General features: G+C 42.1%; 1 protein-coding gene across 7 annotated transcripts in view; it reads right to left on the bottom strand.

The window, feature by feature from the left end:
- ofcc1 (orofacial cleft 1 candidate 1) overlaps window positions 1-18642 on the bottom strand; it is a 167502-nt gene that overhangs the window by 85835 nt on the left and 63025 nt on the right. For 6 of the 7 annotated variants that reach the window (XR_003878713.1, XM_029755618.1, XM_029755621.1 and 3 more), the window contains 3 exons: window positions 11968-12234; window positions 9811-10063; window positions 7460-7623 (listed from right to left, as the gene is read on the bottom strand). Coding sequence is in view for 6 of the 7 variants with exons in the window: in XM_029755618.1 (XP_029611478.1) it covers window positions 7460-7623; window positions 9811-10063; window positions 11968-12234 (684 nt within the window). In the remaining variant the exon portion in view is untranslated. The remainder of the gene's footprint in view (window positions 1-7459; window positions 7624-9810; window positions 10064-11967; window positions 12235-18642) is intronic. The other variant, XM_029755623.1, reaches the window with a different exon arrangement.

Raw genomic sequence — 18642 nt, 5'->3', positions numbered from 1 at the left:
TTTGAAGGAAGGCCTTGAAATACATCCACAGGTACACCTCCAATAGACTCAAATTATGTCAATTAGTCTATCTGAAGCTTCTAAAGCCATGACATCATTTTCTGGAATTTTCCAAGCTGTTTAAAGGCACAGTCAACTTAGTGTATGCAAACTTCTGACCCACTGGAATTGTGATACAGTGAATTATAAGTGAAATAATCTGTCTGTAAACAATTGTTGTAAAAATTACTTGTGTCATGCACAAAGTAGATGTACCTAACCGACTTGCCAAAACTACAGTTTGTTAACAAGAAATTTGTGGAGTGGTTGAAAAACGAGTTTTAATGACTCCAACCTAGGTGTATGTTACCTTCTGACTTCAACTGTACATTCAATATAATTCGTGAGACTAATCAAAATCTATGTTTAAACCCTTTCTCATGTTTGGATTCTTCACAGATTTGGCAAACATCGTGTGACATAAAACACTACTTTTCTTTCCTTACATTTATGATACTGCTGTTTGTCGTTTTATCATATACTAAGCATTTAACAAATTAATTACACATTGAACTTGATCCTGTAAAATTCCTGGATATTGCTGTCGGACTCTTTTTTTTGAATGGCGATCTCGGAAGTGCACTGTAACCTCGTAACATTTCGTATCATTTACATTACATTTAAGTCATTTAGCAGACGCTCTTATCCAGAGCGACTTACAAATTGGTGCATTCACCTTATGATATCCAGTGGAACAACCACTTTACAATAGTGCATCTAAATCTTTTAGGGGGAGGGGGGTTAGAAGGATTACTTTATCCTATCCCAGGTATTCCTTAAAGAGGTGGGGTTTCAGGTTTCTCCGGAAGGTGGTGATTGACTCCGCTGTCCTGGCGTCGTATCACCCTATATTACGGTGTGAAAACAGTTTTGATGGGCACACATATCCAAAATAATGCATGGAATGCCTGGGGGAAGCAGAGTATGATAGCTAAAGAGATGGAGAAAAGTATTTTGTTTGATTGCAAATATGCGGAGGGAGTCGAAAAGAGAACACACAGAAGGCTGTTGATAAAACACCTCTCTCCGGATTACATCTTCAAACTAAGGGCAACCATGGCATGTGGTGACAGAGAGGGACAAGAGTTCATCCATGTATACAGGTAAGAGAGTCTAGATATCTACATTTTCAGATATTATACGCTTCAAATTTTGACAGAAAGTTGTTTCCATTGCAAGTTAAAGCGTACTGTTAGCTAGCTAGCTAACGTTAGCTGGCTGGCTCACTAGCTAACATTACATGTATGATCTGTGTAGTAATATTATTCATATCTCAGAAATCCATTTGCATTGCTAATTATAGCTTAATGTTAGCTAGCTTGCTAGCATTGAACCTAATTGGTTAGCTTTATCTACCTGTAGATTCATGCATGGTAGTAACGTTATAAATTGGGATTATGGTTCATTGTTTAGCATAAAAAAAGACTCCACTATTCAAGTAACAATTTCACTGTACCGTTTACACCTTCTGTATCCTGTGCATGTGACAAATAGACTTTGATTTTATTTGATATAGTGTGTGTTTACCAGAGATGGTAATGTGAAGAACAACCTGACCTGCACCAGTCAAATTAGGATACAAAGTCAGGCTAAAGAAACAGTGTTAAAAGATTCTCCGGTAAAATGCCCTACTTTTATTTCGTCACACTCTCAGCTATTTTCTGTAATTAGCTCGCCATTAACTTTTAAATAATGATCTTGTTGTGCGTTTTTTTTATGTAATAATTAATAAAAATGAGCTAAAGTTAAGTAATTGTCAGCTATGATATGGTAATTATTTAAACTGGCTAGCTAGCTAACAAGCTAGAAACGAACCAAAACATTGTTTAGGAAGTTGCTTTTAGTTGCCTGGTTTGCTAGATTGACATATACTTCATTTATTTTTAAACGGATGGGTTTATTGATGTTAAAATACACCAGTTATGCTATTTAAGACCACCAGGCTGCTGATGTCATGCAGCCTGTAGTTTTTGTGTGCTTTTTCATAACGACAAGTTTGATGTAGGACGACAATAGAATGTTCATGATGTCACTGTGACAACTGTCTACAGACATAGCCGTAGTATAAACCAGCTTTTAGTCTTTAAATCTTTGATTGTTTAGTACACTACTGTACTCACTCTGTTTAGCACATGGCCTCACATGTGAATCCTAAAAGAGATGGGTGGAGCTAAGGCTTAAGTGAATGTGAGTGATGCTGAATGGGTGTAGACAAAGAAGAGTTCTCCAGTAGGTGCACCAAAACTTTCAAGGGACATTTTCTCAAAAGTGGGGTTACAAGTTTATCAACTTTGAAAGCAGAGTTACTTTCCCATTGTTCCTCAACTGTAGTGTATGATATACAATTTTCTAGCTCTACTTTTATCCCATGTAAAAAAATCCAAATTTTGCAACATAAGACCGAATCGAGCCAGTCGGTCACAAATGGTTGGGGGACAGATTTATCCTATCAACCTAATTAACCATTGGTAATAATTTTCAATGATGCCATATAGCCAAAACAACAGTTTATATTGCTAGACTAGAGCTATTCCCCTAGCTATAGTTAGTCATTGTTTGCACATCTAACTAGCTGGGATGAAGCAAGGATGTAAATAGTAGATATGTAAATATATCCTTTCACTGTTTACAGCAGGTCTTCAGCTACCTAGTCTTGAATAGCTGTCAAATACTTGCTTCCTCTGTCCTTGGGAGAATCTCAATTGCATTTCCTTGATTCATTGCATCTTCTCTCCTTGTCGCCTTCTCAAAACCCATTGGATGAGAATGTCAGAGGTCCTTCCCTCTAACCTTCTTACCCAATGGGTTTTGAGAAGGAGGTGAGGAGAGAGGACCTGAGGGATCAAGGAAATGTAATTGAGATTCTCCCCTTGTTTCCCCCATTCTTCACCTCCCTCTCAAAGCACATTGGGGAAGAGGAGTGAAGGTTCCTCCCCTCAGGTACAATGCACTCTCAAGGAGAGGCAAGCAGTGGAGGAAACAAGGACAGAGGAAGCAAGAATTTGACAGCTGGTTTTCAGACACAGACTCTCTCACACTCTCTCACACTCTCTCACACACACTCACACACAATGCTTGAAGAGTTTACTGATTATAATGATTTCATTATTGGTTATTATTATTGTCAGTGATTTTGTTGACAGAATCCATTGTATTATGTTATTGTATATTATTATATCGACTATTAAAACATATAGAAATGCTGTTGTTTATCTTTTTCATTCTTCAGGGATGTTTAGCATGGCTATAAATGAAAGAGAAGTTGACTAAAGCACAAAAAAACTGGCAACTAGGCATGACAAAGAAACATGGGGTGTCCATGTTTCTTGTGACATTTTGAATGACATGTAGATGTTTTGTTGTTGCTACTGTAGGTGGTGTTATGGTCTCATTGTGCCTAGCTAGACTTTTATTCACTAGAAAATTATATTTAAATGTATATCAAACCATTTAGAAATGTTGACCGTGATGTCACACATTGGCCCATTTATTTATAGAAAGACCCTTATCTGTTAAATGGTAGCTGCTAATTAATATGAATCAATAGTGTCAATTATATACACTGAACAAAAATATAAACGCAACATGCAACAATTTTAAAGATTTTACTGAGTTGCAGTTCATATAAGGAAATAAGTCAATTTAAATAAATCCATTAGGTTCTATTCTATGGATTTCACATGACTGGGAATACAGATATGCAAACATTACTATAATATTTTATTTATTTAACCTTTATTTAACTAGGCAAGTCAGTTAAGAACAAATTCTTATTTATAATGACGGCCTACTCTGGCCAAACCCACCCCTTACCCGGACGACGCTGGGCCAATTGTGCGCCGCCCTATGGGACTCCCGATCACGGCCGGTTGTGATACAGCCCAGGATCGAACCAAGGTCTGTAATGAAGCCTCTAAGACTGAGATGCAGTGCCTTAGACCGCTGCACCACTTGGGAGCCTATGGGTGTCTGGTGAGTATGCAGGCCATGGAAGAACTGGGACATTTTCAGCTTCCAGGATTTGCGTACAGATCCTTGTGACATTGGACCGTGCATTATCATGCTGGAACATGAGGTGATGGTGGTGGATGAATGGCACGACAATGGGCATCAGGATCTTGTCACGGTATCTCTGTGCATTGAAATTGCCATCGATAAAATGCAATTGTGTTCGTCATCCGTAGCTTATGCCTGCCAATACCATAACCCCACCGCCACCATGGGGCACTATATTCACAATGTTGACATCAGCAAACCGCTTGCCCACATGACACCATGTGCCCGGTACTGTTGAAACCGGGATTTATCCTTGAAGAGCACACTTCTCCAGCGTGCTGGTGGCCATCGAAGGTGAGCATTTGCCTACTGAAGTCAGTTACAACGCTGAACTGAAGTCAGGTCAAGACCCTGGTGAGGACGATGAGCAAGCAGATATGCTTCTCTGAGACGGTTTCTGACTGTTTGTGCAAAAATTATTTGGTTGTGCAAACCCACAGTTTCATCAGCTGTCGGGCTGGCTGGTTTCAGACGATCCCACAGGTGAAGAAGCCGAATGTGGAGGTCCTGGGTTGGTGTGGTTACACGTGATCTGCTGTTGTGAGGCCAGTTGGACGCTCTGCCAAATTCTCTAAAAGTACGTTGGAGGCAGCTTATGGTAGAGAAATTTACATTAAATTCTCTGGCAACAGCTCTGGTGGACATTCCTGTAGTCAGCATGCCAATTGCACGCTCCTTCAAAGCTTGAGACATCTGTGGCATTGAGTTGTGTTTCAAAACTGCACATTTTGTGGCCTTTTATTATAAGAGTGGCCTTTTATTGTCCCCAGCACACCGTCAGGGATGTAAACAAATTTGATCACAAAACTTGAGAGAAATAAGCTTTTTGTGCGTCTGGAACATTTCTGGGATCTTTTATTTCAGCTCATGAAACATGGGACCAACACTTGACATGTTGCTTTTATATTTTTGTTCAGAATATGTAATAAAAAATTGTACAGATATCAAATCATTGAATTCTATAATATCTGTATTCCACATAGATAGTCTCAACATTCAAGACAATATATCTCACTTCTAACCATTTTAGCCTTCAAACCATGTCTTAGGAGCATAGTGTGATAGAGAGGTCCAGGGAGGGTTCAGCCCATTCAGTGTGTGTGTGTGTGTGCGCGCGTGTGTGTGTCTCTGTGTGTGTGTGTTTTTGGTTTTACTATCCTTCTAGGGCCCAGAAGTACTCACAAGGATAGTGAAACAAACGTGTTTGTGTGGCTGTCTCAGCCCCAGAGCCCCTAACACACAGACAGACAGACAGACAGACAGACAGACAGACAGACAGACAGACAGACAGACAGACAGACGGCTGGATCCAGACTCATTCAAAGTACTAGATGGAGACCAGCTCCTCTCAATACAAAATTGAAGACCCTTTCCTTCTCCTTTACCTTGTAATCATTCTAATGTAATACCACTACAATCAATGTCACATCACCTCTATTTGTGAAGTTTTTCGGTGTAGGAATAAAAAATTACTGAAATATATATTTTTTTCAGCCAATGAATCAAGGCAGCCTAAAATGTAATTAAAAAAGGATAACAGTTCATTCTATCTATACATATAGCCCCAGGCTTTTTTTTAGAAATAGGTCACGAGCTGTGTCAGAGCTCTCCCTCTGACAGCCAATAAGAACATGTAACCCATAAAATTATCAGCCCTCCTCAGCCTCGTGCCCTATATTCAATACAATCCACCCGGCGACTGAGTGGCAGAAATCATTAATACTGGCTGCTGTTTTAATATTGTCCATTTAGTGCTGAGCCGATAAGCGGCCGCTTACGGAAAATGAAATGGTACCCCTCTCGGACCGATTCCAAACTGATTAATTCAATTGTGGACTTTTTACATTTTGAAATGTTAATGGGATTCGGTCTAATTTCAGGGTACGAAAACCCACACCTTTTGATGGGGATGTGGTACAGTATTTCATCACATACCCAATGTTTTTCCTACCTCACCACTCCCCCAAAATTAGGCCTACAACTGACTCTTTCCATAATGTAAAAGAGAATTGCCTTTCGGGAACAAAAAAAAAAATGTATGAAAATTGGGTACAACAGGCCTACAAGTACATGTTGTATAAATCACATCTTCAGCTTGCAATAATCACTAATCACCATCAAACCCCAACTTCCTTAGTAAAACATCCATTGAAAAGGAACCACTCTCATTGGCTGTTGTTCTGAGCCAATCAGATTGGAGCATTGCTTTCTTCACAGGACAGAGCGACTCACGGGAAAGATACGTGCAAAAGTGGTTTGCAGAGCCCCATCACAACACAAACACAAACACTGCTAGCGCTAACGTTCCCCTAACGTTCCAGCAGGGGTGACCTCAATCTGATAGACTTCATCTGATGAGCAGCTCAAACGTTGTCCTTCTACTATAGCAGCAGGCCCCTTCAATATTGATACAACACAACGATGAAACATACACCATACACCATATCAACTAATCGCATAATGCAAGGATGTTACTTACTCACGTTACGTAAAAACAAATCTACCTAGTTCCGAATTAGCCACGCTTTACATCTTCTCTTACCGACTATGGAGCTGCGTTCAATTCCATTGCCTTGTGTGGCACTTCGCTTAATGCATAACTGCTTTAGTAATTGCATGAGACTCTAAAATCACAACCGATTAGATCAACACTTGTTTTCTGCGGACATAGTTGAGTGAAAACACAGACACACACACACACACACACATGAATTGAGGGAGTCTGGGGGTTGGTTATTTGGGAGCGGGTATAGGAATGAGTGGACAGGACTGTGGGTGTTAGAGGGTTTTTACTCTTCATTGGCAGGGTGTCCCCATAGGCTGGACCATCTAAAAATACCCCAATGATAATTCCTAATTCGCTAGTCGCTCTTCCTGTGTGCTTCCCCAGTGTTGTGACACTTTTCAGCCACTAGGAAGGTCAGAGACGGAGGACTCAAAGTCAACACGAAAGCCCAATGTGACAGGACAGGTCTGGAGCAAGATCCATTTCTGGTTCAGAAACGGGCTGTTTCGAGGAACTGAGACGTCAACTACGACATGGGTTCTGAAGCAATGGTGGGAAATGCCAATATTATTATAATAGCACTACAGTACATACACCATGAAAACCCTAGTAATGTGTATGAAAACACATTAAGCTCATAGCATAGTACTGCATTCAGTGCTGTTCAATTGATATTTCATTGGCATTAGCGAGTCCCATTTTTCCCGTGTTTCTTATGTCTAAGCTCATCAGCACCGATGGCCAATTTCAATATTAGAATGAATTCAGAGTTAAATCAACTTTATCTTCTATATTTTATCCTACAAATGCATTAAATTAGTTTATTTGGGCATAATGCCTCTGCATGTTTGTGCTGACCTGAGGAAGTAGAGGTAGAGGATGGTGGTGGAGAGGAGGAAGAGGATGGCATAGAGGAAGAGGGTGATGACCACTCCAGCTGCCCCTGATTGGTCGGTCCGGTAGAAGTGCCAGTAGAGCTTGGCTGCATCCGCAACAGGAGACTCTGCACTGTAGGACAGACGCTGGACACGCATAGAGCCCACAATTCAGACCCCTTTGACTGTTTCCACATTTTGTTCTAAAATTATTTTATTGTTTTTTCCCCCTCATCAATGTACACACAATACCCTATAATGACAAAGCAAAAACAGGTTTTAGAAATGAAAATGTTTGAAATAACCCCCCCCCCGAAATATCACATTTACATAAGTATTCAGACCCTTTACTCAGTACTTTGTTAAAGCACCTTTGGCAGCAATTATAGCCTCAAGTCTTCTTGGGTATAACGCTACAAGCTTGGCACACCTTTATTTGGTTTCTCCCGTTCTTCTCTGCAGATCCTTTCAAGGTCTGTCAGGTTGGATGGGGAGCGATACTGCACAGCTATTTTCAGGTGTCTCCAGAGATGTTTGATCAGGTTCAAGTCCGGGCTCTGACTGGGCCACTTAAGGACATTCAGAGACTTGTCCTGAAGCCACTCCTAAGTTGTCTTGGCTGTGTGATTAGGGTCGTTGTCCTGTTGGAAGGTGAACCTTTGCCCCAGTCTGAGGTGCTGAGCGCTCTGGAGCAGGTTTTCATCAAGGATCTCTCTGTACTTTGCACTGTTCATCTTTCCCTTGATCCTGACAAGTCTCCCTGATCCTGATGCTGAAAAACATCCCCACAGCATGATGCTGTGACCACCATGCTTCACCGTAGGGATGGTGCCAGGTTTCCTCCAGACGTGATGCTTGGCATTCAGGCCAAAGAGTTCAATCTTGGTTTCATCAGACCAGAGAATATTGTTTCTCATGGCCTGAGAGTCCTTTAAGTGCCTTTTGGCAAACTCCAAGTGGGCTGTCATGTGCCTTTTACTGAGGAGTAGCTTCCACCTGGCCACTCTACCATAAAGGCCTGATTGGTGGAGTGCTGCAGATATGGTTGTCCTTCTGGAAGGTTCTTCCATCTCGACAGAGGAACTCTGGAGCTCTGTCAGAGTGACCACGGGTTCTTGGTCACCTTCATGGCCAAGGCCCTTCTCCCCCGATTGCTCAGTTTGGCCGGGCGGCCAGCTCTAGGAAGGGTCTTGGAGGTTCCAAACTTCTTCCATTTAAGAATGATGGAGGCCACTGTGTTCTTGGGGACCTTGAATGCTGCAGAAATGTTTTGGTACCCTTCCCCAGATCTGTGCCTCGACACAATCCTGTCTCGGAACTCTACGGACAATTCCTTCGACCACACGGCTTGGTTTTTGCTCTGACATGCACTGTCAACTGTGGGATCTTATATAGACAGGTGTCTATATGTACTCCTTATGATTTCCAAATCATGTCCAATAAATTGAATTTACCACAGGTGGACTCCAATCAAGTTGTAGAAACATCTCAAGGATGCACCTGAGTTCAATTTTGAGTCTCCTAGCAAAGGTTCTGAATACTTATGTAAATAAGGTATTTCTGTTTTTAGTTTTTTTCTTCTAAAAACCTGTTTTTTCGCTTTGTCATTATGGGTAATTGTGTGTAGATTGATGATGACATTTTTTGATTTCATCAATTTTAGAACAAGGCTGTAACGTAACAAAATTTGGAAAAAGTCAAGGGGTCTGAATACTTTCCGAATGGGCTGTATATACACTGGATTAAATACATTGAAGCAAAGGACAGTACAGTACATCTACAGTGTAATCTACAGGTAATATAAGAGGTCTCCGACAAAGAGAAAACCGGGGAAAGTGTTTGGCTGGAGATGCATTTGTCAAGGCCTTCTGTGGTATTCCATTATGTGAGGAAATATTATACTTTTCACTAATATCTCTTCACTAATAACCATATGATTAACCATAGTATATGATTGGACAGTACACATGCATATTAGATACATATTGGACATTCACCTTGGATTATCATTTATGTTCATTGAGGTACATGGTGGTTATTGAAATGATAGATAGATCAAATACCAGGCCAAATAATAATACACATATACAGTGTGGCTTTCAAATAGCCTCTTATCAACCTCTATGTCATGGTTTCACATTCCGCATAAACAACTGAATGTCATCTGACGGTGGCGTTCTTTCGGACAGACAAAACGGGATCCCTGATGCAAAAAGACATGGATCTAACCTTGTGTGTGCTTTTTTTTCTAACTTCTAAAGTCACTTTGCTAAGATAAAGTGAACTTCCCATTTAAAGTGAACACAAGTGTCCAAGTTATTTTAAGTGACTTACCCCCAGGATGGCATCCACTACAAAGACCGCCAGCGGGTCCAGCACTGTCCACACTCCCAAAGCCATGATAAAGTTTGACGTGAAGGAGGGGAGTGAGCCAAACGCTAGCTGACAGCCCCATCTGATCAGGAGCAGCAGCAACGTTACGGCGTTCAAGGTCAGAGGTCCCACCACGACCATAGCCAACTCCTCGCGGGTATGAAGCAAGGAATTCTGGTAGACCAGCTCCACGGTGTGGGCATGGAACTGGAATCTGGAAGGGGGGGTGGGTAGAGGAAAACAAGAGAAGTGTTAGCCTACATCAGGGCTTTGGGGTGCTCCATCCACTCTAAGACAGGACACATATACATGTGATAGCACACTGAAATAGCAAAACATTTATGTCAAAATATATATTGAATAAAGAACATACTAGTCGTGTTTTCGTGTACATCATAACCAAAAATGGTTAATTTCTGTTTGTGGTGGGGATCACTTGATGAATAAAGTACATTGCGACAAAAGATGATAGATCTACAGTACCAATCAATTCATAGTAAATTGAGCATGCAACTCAAGTGTTGTGAAGCTGTTGTTTTCAATAACAAAAGGTAAGATAAGATGTACTGTACCTACACTCAACAATTCACGTCATGGCTCATGAGTTTCTTAATCTACCATCTGCGAGTAGTGCTTGTGTGAGTAAAGAGGTGCCTGTTTCGCCCATTAATTCACATGTGATTCGCTAAGAGAAACAACCCACTCTCAGCCACTCGCCATTACTCCCACTGATGGTCCATTTGTACTCCTTCTGATCCAACACAACACTGCTAAACCTACTATCGCTTTCTGTCTGCTCAAAAATTCATCTATTCGTCTATATGCTACGCTCCTGTATTTTGGTTTGTCTACAATTCTGTCCTGACCTGTCTAGAGGTTTCCATCTTCAGTTTAAGTCAAATTCCATGGCAACTTTACAATTCTATAAACAGTCATTATATCCCTATCCCCGTATTTTAATATACCGTATCTGTGGTTTGTACCAGGTTTTTACAAATGTCATTTTTACAGAAATATATATTGTTGAATGTTGACAAATAAAATGGGGAGTAATAATACTGATTTAGTACTCTGAGTGGGCCACAGAGTGATATAATGTCTAATGTGCATGTGGTGCTCTTTAATGACTGGGCCTGTGAGGTGGTGGTGTGATATGCTGGCAAAGTGGCTCTTGGCCACCTGACTGGTGATGATGTGTGTGTGTGTACAGTCTGTGTGTGTGTGTACGTGTGAGTGCTGGGGGTGATGGGAGAGCCGCGTGGGGCCTGAGTGAGAGTGTCTCACTCATGAAGGGCCCGCTTTGCTGCCCGCTGATGTCCCAGAGGCACTATTGGGGGAGGGCATCGGGTGAGACAGGGGGCTAGACACAGGGGATGGGGCTGGGGGGAGGCTGTCAGCACACTGGCCATCCCCAGACTGTCAGAGATGGAGACAGAGAGCTAGCTGGGGACTGCCCATTACAGGGAGAAATGCTCAGAGGAAGTGGCCAGACATGTGGAACTTGTCATCCGTTGGTGGCTGGTGACCCCCTCGATTTGCATGTTTTTTTTCCTCCATCCCCCCTCCCTCCACTCCTTTTGTACTCATGCACATTTTTCCCGTATTCTGTCAGATGTCAGATGGCTTTTCTATGATTTAATGCTTGTAAGCATATTCACAGTCTTGCTTTTAATGTGATGAATTAAATCAACACCATGTGCTATTGAGATATAACAGCCTCTCAATGGCATCCTACTTTGTTTATTATGAAATACTGTCTACAAAATAATAAACAATACATTCTTTCCAAATAATGCACACGCAAGAATGCCTGTTGAAATCAATGAATTCTCCCACATGGTTTCATTAATGCTTAGGCAAGTCTTGTTAAACTGGTAATGGGCAGATTTTTATACAGTATCTAGTGGGAGGGAGTGTGTGAGTACTTATGTACATCTATGTGTGTGTGTGTGTGTGTGTGTCTGTGTGTGTCCCCCACACACACACACACAACTCCGCTGCACTGTGCTAGCTCTTGCCTCTTCTCTCCTCTCCCATGCACTCTCTCTACACACACACAATCACTCCTCCTCCTCCACCTCCTCGGAGAGAGGAGGATATCAAAGGAAGCACACTCACTTGTTGACAGGAACTGCGATGGCCTGGAGGAAGAGCCACTGGCTGCAGTAATGCAGGTAGAGCCTCGCAAACCAGATCAAAGCCAGGAGCGGCATAATGAGGCAGAGCTGTGCTGCTGCTGAGGAGGAGCGCCAGCCCCAGCGCCGCGGTGACAGGCCCAGCTCTGACGGGATCATGCGGAGAGCCAAATGTGTACGCTCAGCAGCCCCACCACCGCTACCACTGCTGGTGCCGCCGCCGCCCGGCCCTCTGTAGGAGAGCACAGGCCTGGAAAAAACATCACACATACAGTATATACAGTGTATACTCGGATATACAGGGAGAGAGGGAGACACAAGAGAGATTTAGAAAGACGACAGCAGGAGAGTGCAGGGCCTGGAAACAAACACACACACACACACACACACACACACACACACACACACACACACACACACACACACACACACACACACACACACACACACACACACACACACACACACACACACACACACGCATCTCTCAGCGGCCCCTCCTACCCCTGCTCAGCTTCTCTCCACACAGGCCTCTCTCTCGCCTCTCTCAGCAGCCCCTCCTACCCCTGCTCAGCTTCTCTCCACAGTGCACCTCTCTCTCCCCAGTGCAGCCCTGCTCTTGCTCAGCCATTCTCTTTCATATAGAGGGCACAGATGGAGAGTTTGGATGGAGAGGAGGAGAGAGTGGGTGCTGCTGGGCCAGTAATGACCTGGCATGGAAAACTGGAACGCCACATTAGGACAAGACTGAGAACATAAGAGCCTCTCTCAACAGGGCTCTAGTCTCCCCTACCATCTCCAAACTTAGCACACACACAGACACACACACACACACACACACACACACACACACACACACACACACACACACACACACACACACACACACACACACACAGAGACGCATGTGTACACAAACACACACACACACGGCTAAAGACACAACATGTCCCTTTGTCGGTGTGAGAAGAGTCAAACAAGGCGAAGGTGCATCCTAATATTTCTCCAGGCAACGGCCCGTGGACATCCATACGTCTAGCCATCTTTCTGTTCCCAAAGATGCTTGGTATTCACTTTGTAGTGTGTACCCAGGGAAATGGTTTGCATATAATGCCTAAAGAGGAAAAGCAAAAATAATCAATTGTTTTTCTCCATCCCCTCATCCAACTGTACTGTTAGATTTGAGTCCAGTGGAGCGTAATTCACCCAATATTAAGTCACAGGATGTGGCCGGTAATTTCCTAAATCAAGTCACAATAAACTAAAAGTGATCATCAACCAAACCCTGGAGGAAGGCACTCTGTGAAGTGTTAAATTATTTGTGTTAAGTTCTCAGGTTTCCTTGCAGATAAACACGAGAGATCGCTTCAAGTTCTTTCCATGTGGGAGAGCTCGCTTTCATTCAGAAAATGCCCAGTCAACAGTTATAGACTGTAGATAAATATTCATGCAGCACTCTGAAACAAACTGGTACAGTGAGGATAAACTACGTAGCATACAAGTCAATTACTGGGAAAAATTCGACTGCACATTTGATTGTTTTTTTCCCCCCTGTATGTTGTGAATGGGAATGGATAGGAGAAATACATTCTGTACAGTGGATTGATATATGGATTGATATGGGATCAAGTAGAACAGTATCCAATGTGGATAGACAAGAAGAAGCACAGCATTCTGTCATTGCACTTATTCATGAAGCCCATACTGTAAGTTGAGTGTGTTATAACCTAAATGCTGTGAGTTTTTAACAAAGTGCATGTATTTTGTCTCTACTGGCTGTTTTGTCATTGGAAAAAGGTCAGTTGTATCATTCTAGGCCTTATCACGGCTCTGGCTTCGTGGTGTGGTACAGAAAGGCTTTCCGCACGTCGGCAAAAGTAAAATTACACAGTAGACAAAAAAGCTATGTGTCACAGACATAGGCAAGATGATACCCTGTCAAGAGGCATTACGGAGGAACTGCAAATACAACCTGACTCCCATCTTTCTTGTAATGAAGATATTGATGATGCATGAATAGGAATATTTTTAGCTGTCTCCACACAAGGGGGCTACTCAAAGCCAAATGGGTAACGCGATGTGAAATCTGTTATCACCCACTGAATTGATTTCATTGTGGGACCTCCAATTACCAAAAGTACAATATTTAAATAGCAGGGAGAGGGGGTGTGATGAGAAGGATTTTCACTCCAATGTCATGCCTTATTGCAATGCTATACAGTGCCATACATTCAAAGAGACATATTGTGGACATAATGTATATACTATTTCATATGTGAAAAAGATATTCCATATATACTAAACAAACATATAAATGCAACATGCAACAATTTCACAGAGTATAGTTCATATAAGGAAATCAGTTATTTGAAATGAATTCATTAGACCCTAATCTATGTATTAGGCAGGGGTGCAGCTATGGGTGAGCCTGGGAGGGCATAGGCCCACCCACTTGGTAGCCAGGCACACCCACTGGGGAGCCAGGCCCAGCCAATCAGAATGAGTTTTTCCCCACAAAAGGGCTTTATTACAGACAAAAGATACTCCTCAGTTTCATCAGTTGTCCGGGTGGCTGGTCTCAAACGACCCCACAGGTGAAGAAGCCGGATGTGGAGGTCCTGGGCTGGCGTGGTTACACGTGGTCTGTGGTTGTGAGGCCAGTTGGACGTACTACAAAATTCTCTAAAACAACGTTGGAGGGGGCTTATGTTAGGAGAAATGAACATTCAATTATCTGGCAAAAGCTCTGGTGGACATTCCTGCAGTCAGCATGCCAATTGCACGCAATGCCAATCTGTGGCATTGTGTTGTGTGACAAAACTTACATTTTAGAGTGGCCTTTTATTGTCCCCAGCACAAGGTGCACCTGTGTAATGATCATGCTGTTTAATAAGCTTCTTGATATGCCACACCTGTCAAGTAGATGGATTATCTTGGCAAAGGAGAAATGTTCACTAACTGGGATGTAAACACATTTGTGCACAACATTTGAGAGAAACACACTTTTGTGCGTATGGAAAATGTCTGGGATCTTTTATTTCAGCACATGAAACATGGAACCAACACTTTACACACACACGCACACACACACACACACCCCCACACACACACACACACACACCCACATATATATATATATTTTTTTCCCAGGTTATTTTCATTGGAGTTCATTGTAGTTATTTCTCAGTTTTCAAAGAAGATTAACATTGCATACACCAATAATCGGACACAACTCTCCATGATTAAAATCATATAGCTTCAGCTAAAATCTGGATAACGTTGCAACACACCCCTCTCCAGTTGAATGTTACAAGAGAGCATCTCTCTACACATATACGATATACCATGGACATGAACGCCGTGCTCTTTAAAAATAGCAAAATAGTATAAAGTAAGCAGCGAGTAGGGACACGTATTAAGCCTTTAAGTTGGCATGGGTAATGATGGCAGTACTGCAGGGAGATAGTGTGGCGTGGAGTTTAAAGCTGATTTATGCGGAGATGGCTGCAGGGGTGTGAGCACGAAAGAAGGTAACCCTGAGAAATACCCCCCCCCCCGTCAGTTAAGGCTCTAAATCTGGGGCCACTCAAAGACCAGACTTATCATTTATTTGTAGGATTAAGTTATTTGCTGTCACTTCTTTTTTTTGGGGGGGGGGGGGGGACAAGGGCATTGTTTTGTAAATGCGCCAAAACCACTTTTTTCTGAAGCCCCGTTGTCGGGGAATGGATTCTTGTCTGCAGATTTTTTTTTTTTAAACAAACGCTAGCTAGACAGTTCGCCAAATGCCCCATAATGTTATTGTTTCTTCACACGCTGAATGCATATCGGTGATGTAAGTCAAAAATACTGTCGTTTTTAAGCATAGTGGAAAGATAGGACTGACAAAAAAAATGACATATCACCCTTGTTTACATTCTATGTTCTGTAAGCAAGGCCAGGACAAGGGAACTGTTTTTCCTTTGCGTTTCAGAAGGTTTGTCTGACATAATGGCAAACCACATACAGACCGATTTCCAATCAGCTTCTATAGCTTACAACTGAGGACAACATGGGTTTTCAAAGTTATCTGAGCAAAAACCAGCTAAGAATGTAATAATACCATCCTGGAACCAAAGTACTATGTCACTTCCACTTAAGGGCCCCAACCACACACATTACACACGGGCCTGCTGCTCCTCTGCAGTGTATTAGAGAATACATGCATAAATTAACACTAGAGCTTTTATGCTCTACTGGTGCAGCAGCTACACTCACTTTACAAGATTTACAGGCAAATATCTTCAAAGTCAAAGTATCTTTCTAACTCCCAGTTTTCAAACAAAGCAAGCATGCTCCCTCTCCTTCCGTCTCTCTCTATGTTTTTTACTCAAGCAGTCTCACTTAAAGCGAGCGTCAAGCCGCTGAGTGGTGGAAAGAGAGCTGTGCTTTTTTGGTGATTGATGGTAAATCGCGGGATTAGCAATATCACAGTGTATGTCTTCTTTATAGCGACGTGTTTTACACAACACATCCAAAGCGTGCCTGAACTTCAAGGAAGATTTCACAGGCCTGCACTGCACTGAGTTACAGTACCTGGTTCTTTGAAGTGAGAGAGACAAGACATGACTGTCTCCTCCTCAACAGCTGATGGGCTTTTTTCTTAAGTTAAGGGTCGTCACACAGTGAAGGGTGCATATGCTCCTCAACACCACTGCAGCTCATTGCACACTCACACACACACGCACAGTAGAACAGCATTTATTTTCTACAGTGACAGTAAATTAAGATTGTTATCTATAATTGACAGCAGACTAAACCTGGCTTACAGATGTTGGACCTTAATTTGATCACTCTTTTATTGCTGAAAAATTTCGCAGTAAATGCAGATGAGCTTTGTGATTTACATAAATTCACTGAAAACCCACACTAACACACAGTTATATTAACAGTATTGCACTTTTCATGTAACCTACTTTTGGCCAGCTAATAGCCTAACCACCTATCAAGCAACATTATGGACTAAAGGTTAAAATCCTGTTGCTGCAGGATTATTTTACTGTGAAAATATAGGTCAAATTAAGATCCTACATCTGTAGGAGAGAGAGAAAGTCACCTAGTTAATCTGACCCTTGGTAGCTTTAAAAAAACACTTCCTGGTAAAACACGAGCTGGGAATGAATGCTTCAATCAAAGCAGCGAGGGGCACTATGTGATTCCAACAGCCTGACCTTTCTAATGCTGCTGACAATTAACTAGGGACAATATTGTAGTCAGGCTGGCATCACTGTCACTGTGTGCCGTGTCCCCTGGGTCAATCGGGGGGAGGTAACTCTGCAAGCCATGGGACAACATTACATCACTGTGTACACATTTGTAATGGCAAAAATGGCACATTGTAATGGCAAAGATAGTTCTCACTAGAAATATCTAGGTGTTTCTACTTCTGGGGTAGAAGTATCTGTAATAGATTGAACAATCTTGGCATGTAAAAATCTGGAGCAGGTGGGATGAAGTCAAGCAGGAAGCTATGAAACCTCTTAACAAAATCAAAGTGAAAATCCCAAATACACTCTCTCCCATAAGATATATTAAATGATAATCATATGGTCCAGCAGTGGTGGTATTTTTCTAAAAGCCGCTAAAAAAAGGGACGTAAAAAAGCCCACAGCAGCATGCCCGCGAGGCCATAACCGAGGCTTTCGGTTAATTAAGTCATCTTGATATCATCTTATGAGAAGTTTTATTTGTTATTTTTTAAATGTGCTCAATTTTCTCGAGGTTTAACTTAACATTGTTTTCTTTTTCTCCCAACCCCTACAATTACCTTAACATCTTCGGTTTTATATGTTGCCCCATTTACAGGACACTGGCAAAGCAAGTTACACATAAATGAGTTTCATTGAGAAAATGGGAAAGCAGTAGGTATTTGGGGTATAGTAAAGAGAATTATGGCATCGTGACTCAGCTGTAGAATTGGAGTACATCATATAATTAGAATAGCATAATGCCCGTACTGCCAAATTATCAGAATTATTTGCAGCTGAGAGGGACTGGGAGCCTGGGCTCTCTAACCTAATCAAAAGTAGTGAAAAAATATGTTCCACTTAATTAGGAGGCCTTGTTTGACTAATAGCTGCCTGGGCCTTTTTTAATGTGAGGAGGAGGCTCTTACATGCAAGGCAAGTGTAGGAGAACCAATGAAACGCTAGCGCTATAATATTGCTACAGAACTGGCAGAGAGAAAGGGTAATCAGAGGAAGGTTCTACCCAAGCCAAATATCCCCCGAAACGTGTTTTGGCCTCGTTCATGAGAACAGGCCTGCTTGTTTACATGAGGTAGCCATTCTTGCCTGTTTTTCAACCCGAAATGCAACATGTGGCCTTTTTATAGCCTGGATCGATATAGGATTAAAACATGGAAATGGTAGGTCCCACAGCGAACCATAAATAGCGGTGGAAACATTAGGATTCGCATGCACCTGGGATCAACAAACCAAAGGGGCTACCCTTACTCTCCCCCTCTATAAACACAGCACTTAGCATCCCAAAGCAGGTTGTTTTCCATCACCTAAGTATAATTCTGACCTTTAAAAAAACAATCCAATGCTTTGCGGTGTGGTATCGCTGCAGTTTAATAACCCCTCTGATTATGGCAGGGGAAACAACTAATCACAAG

The sequence above is a fragment of the Salmo trutta genome, chromosome 6 (genome assembly GCF_901001165.1).
Source record: "Salmo trutta chromosome 6, fSalTru1.1, whole genome shotgun sequence".
Taxonomy (NCBI): Eukaryota; Metazoa; Chordata; class Actinopteri; order Salmoniformes; family Salmonidae; genus Salmo; species Salmo trutta.
The sequence above is the reverse complement of the archived record's forward strand: the minus strand, read 5'-3'. Positions and strand labels throughout refer to the sequence as shown.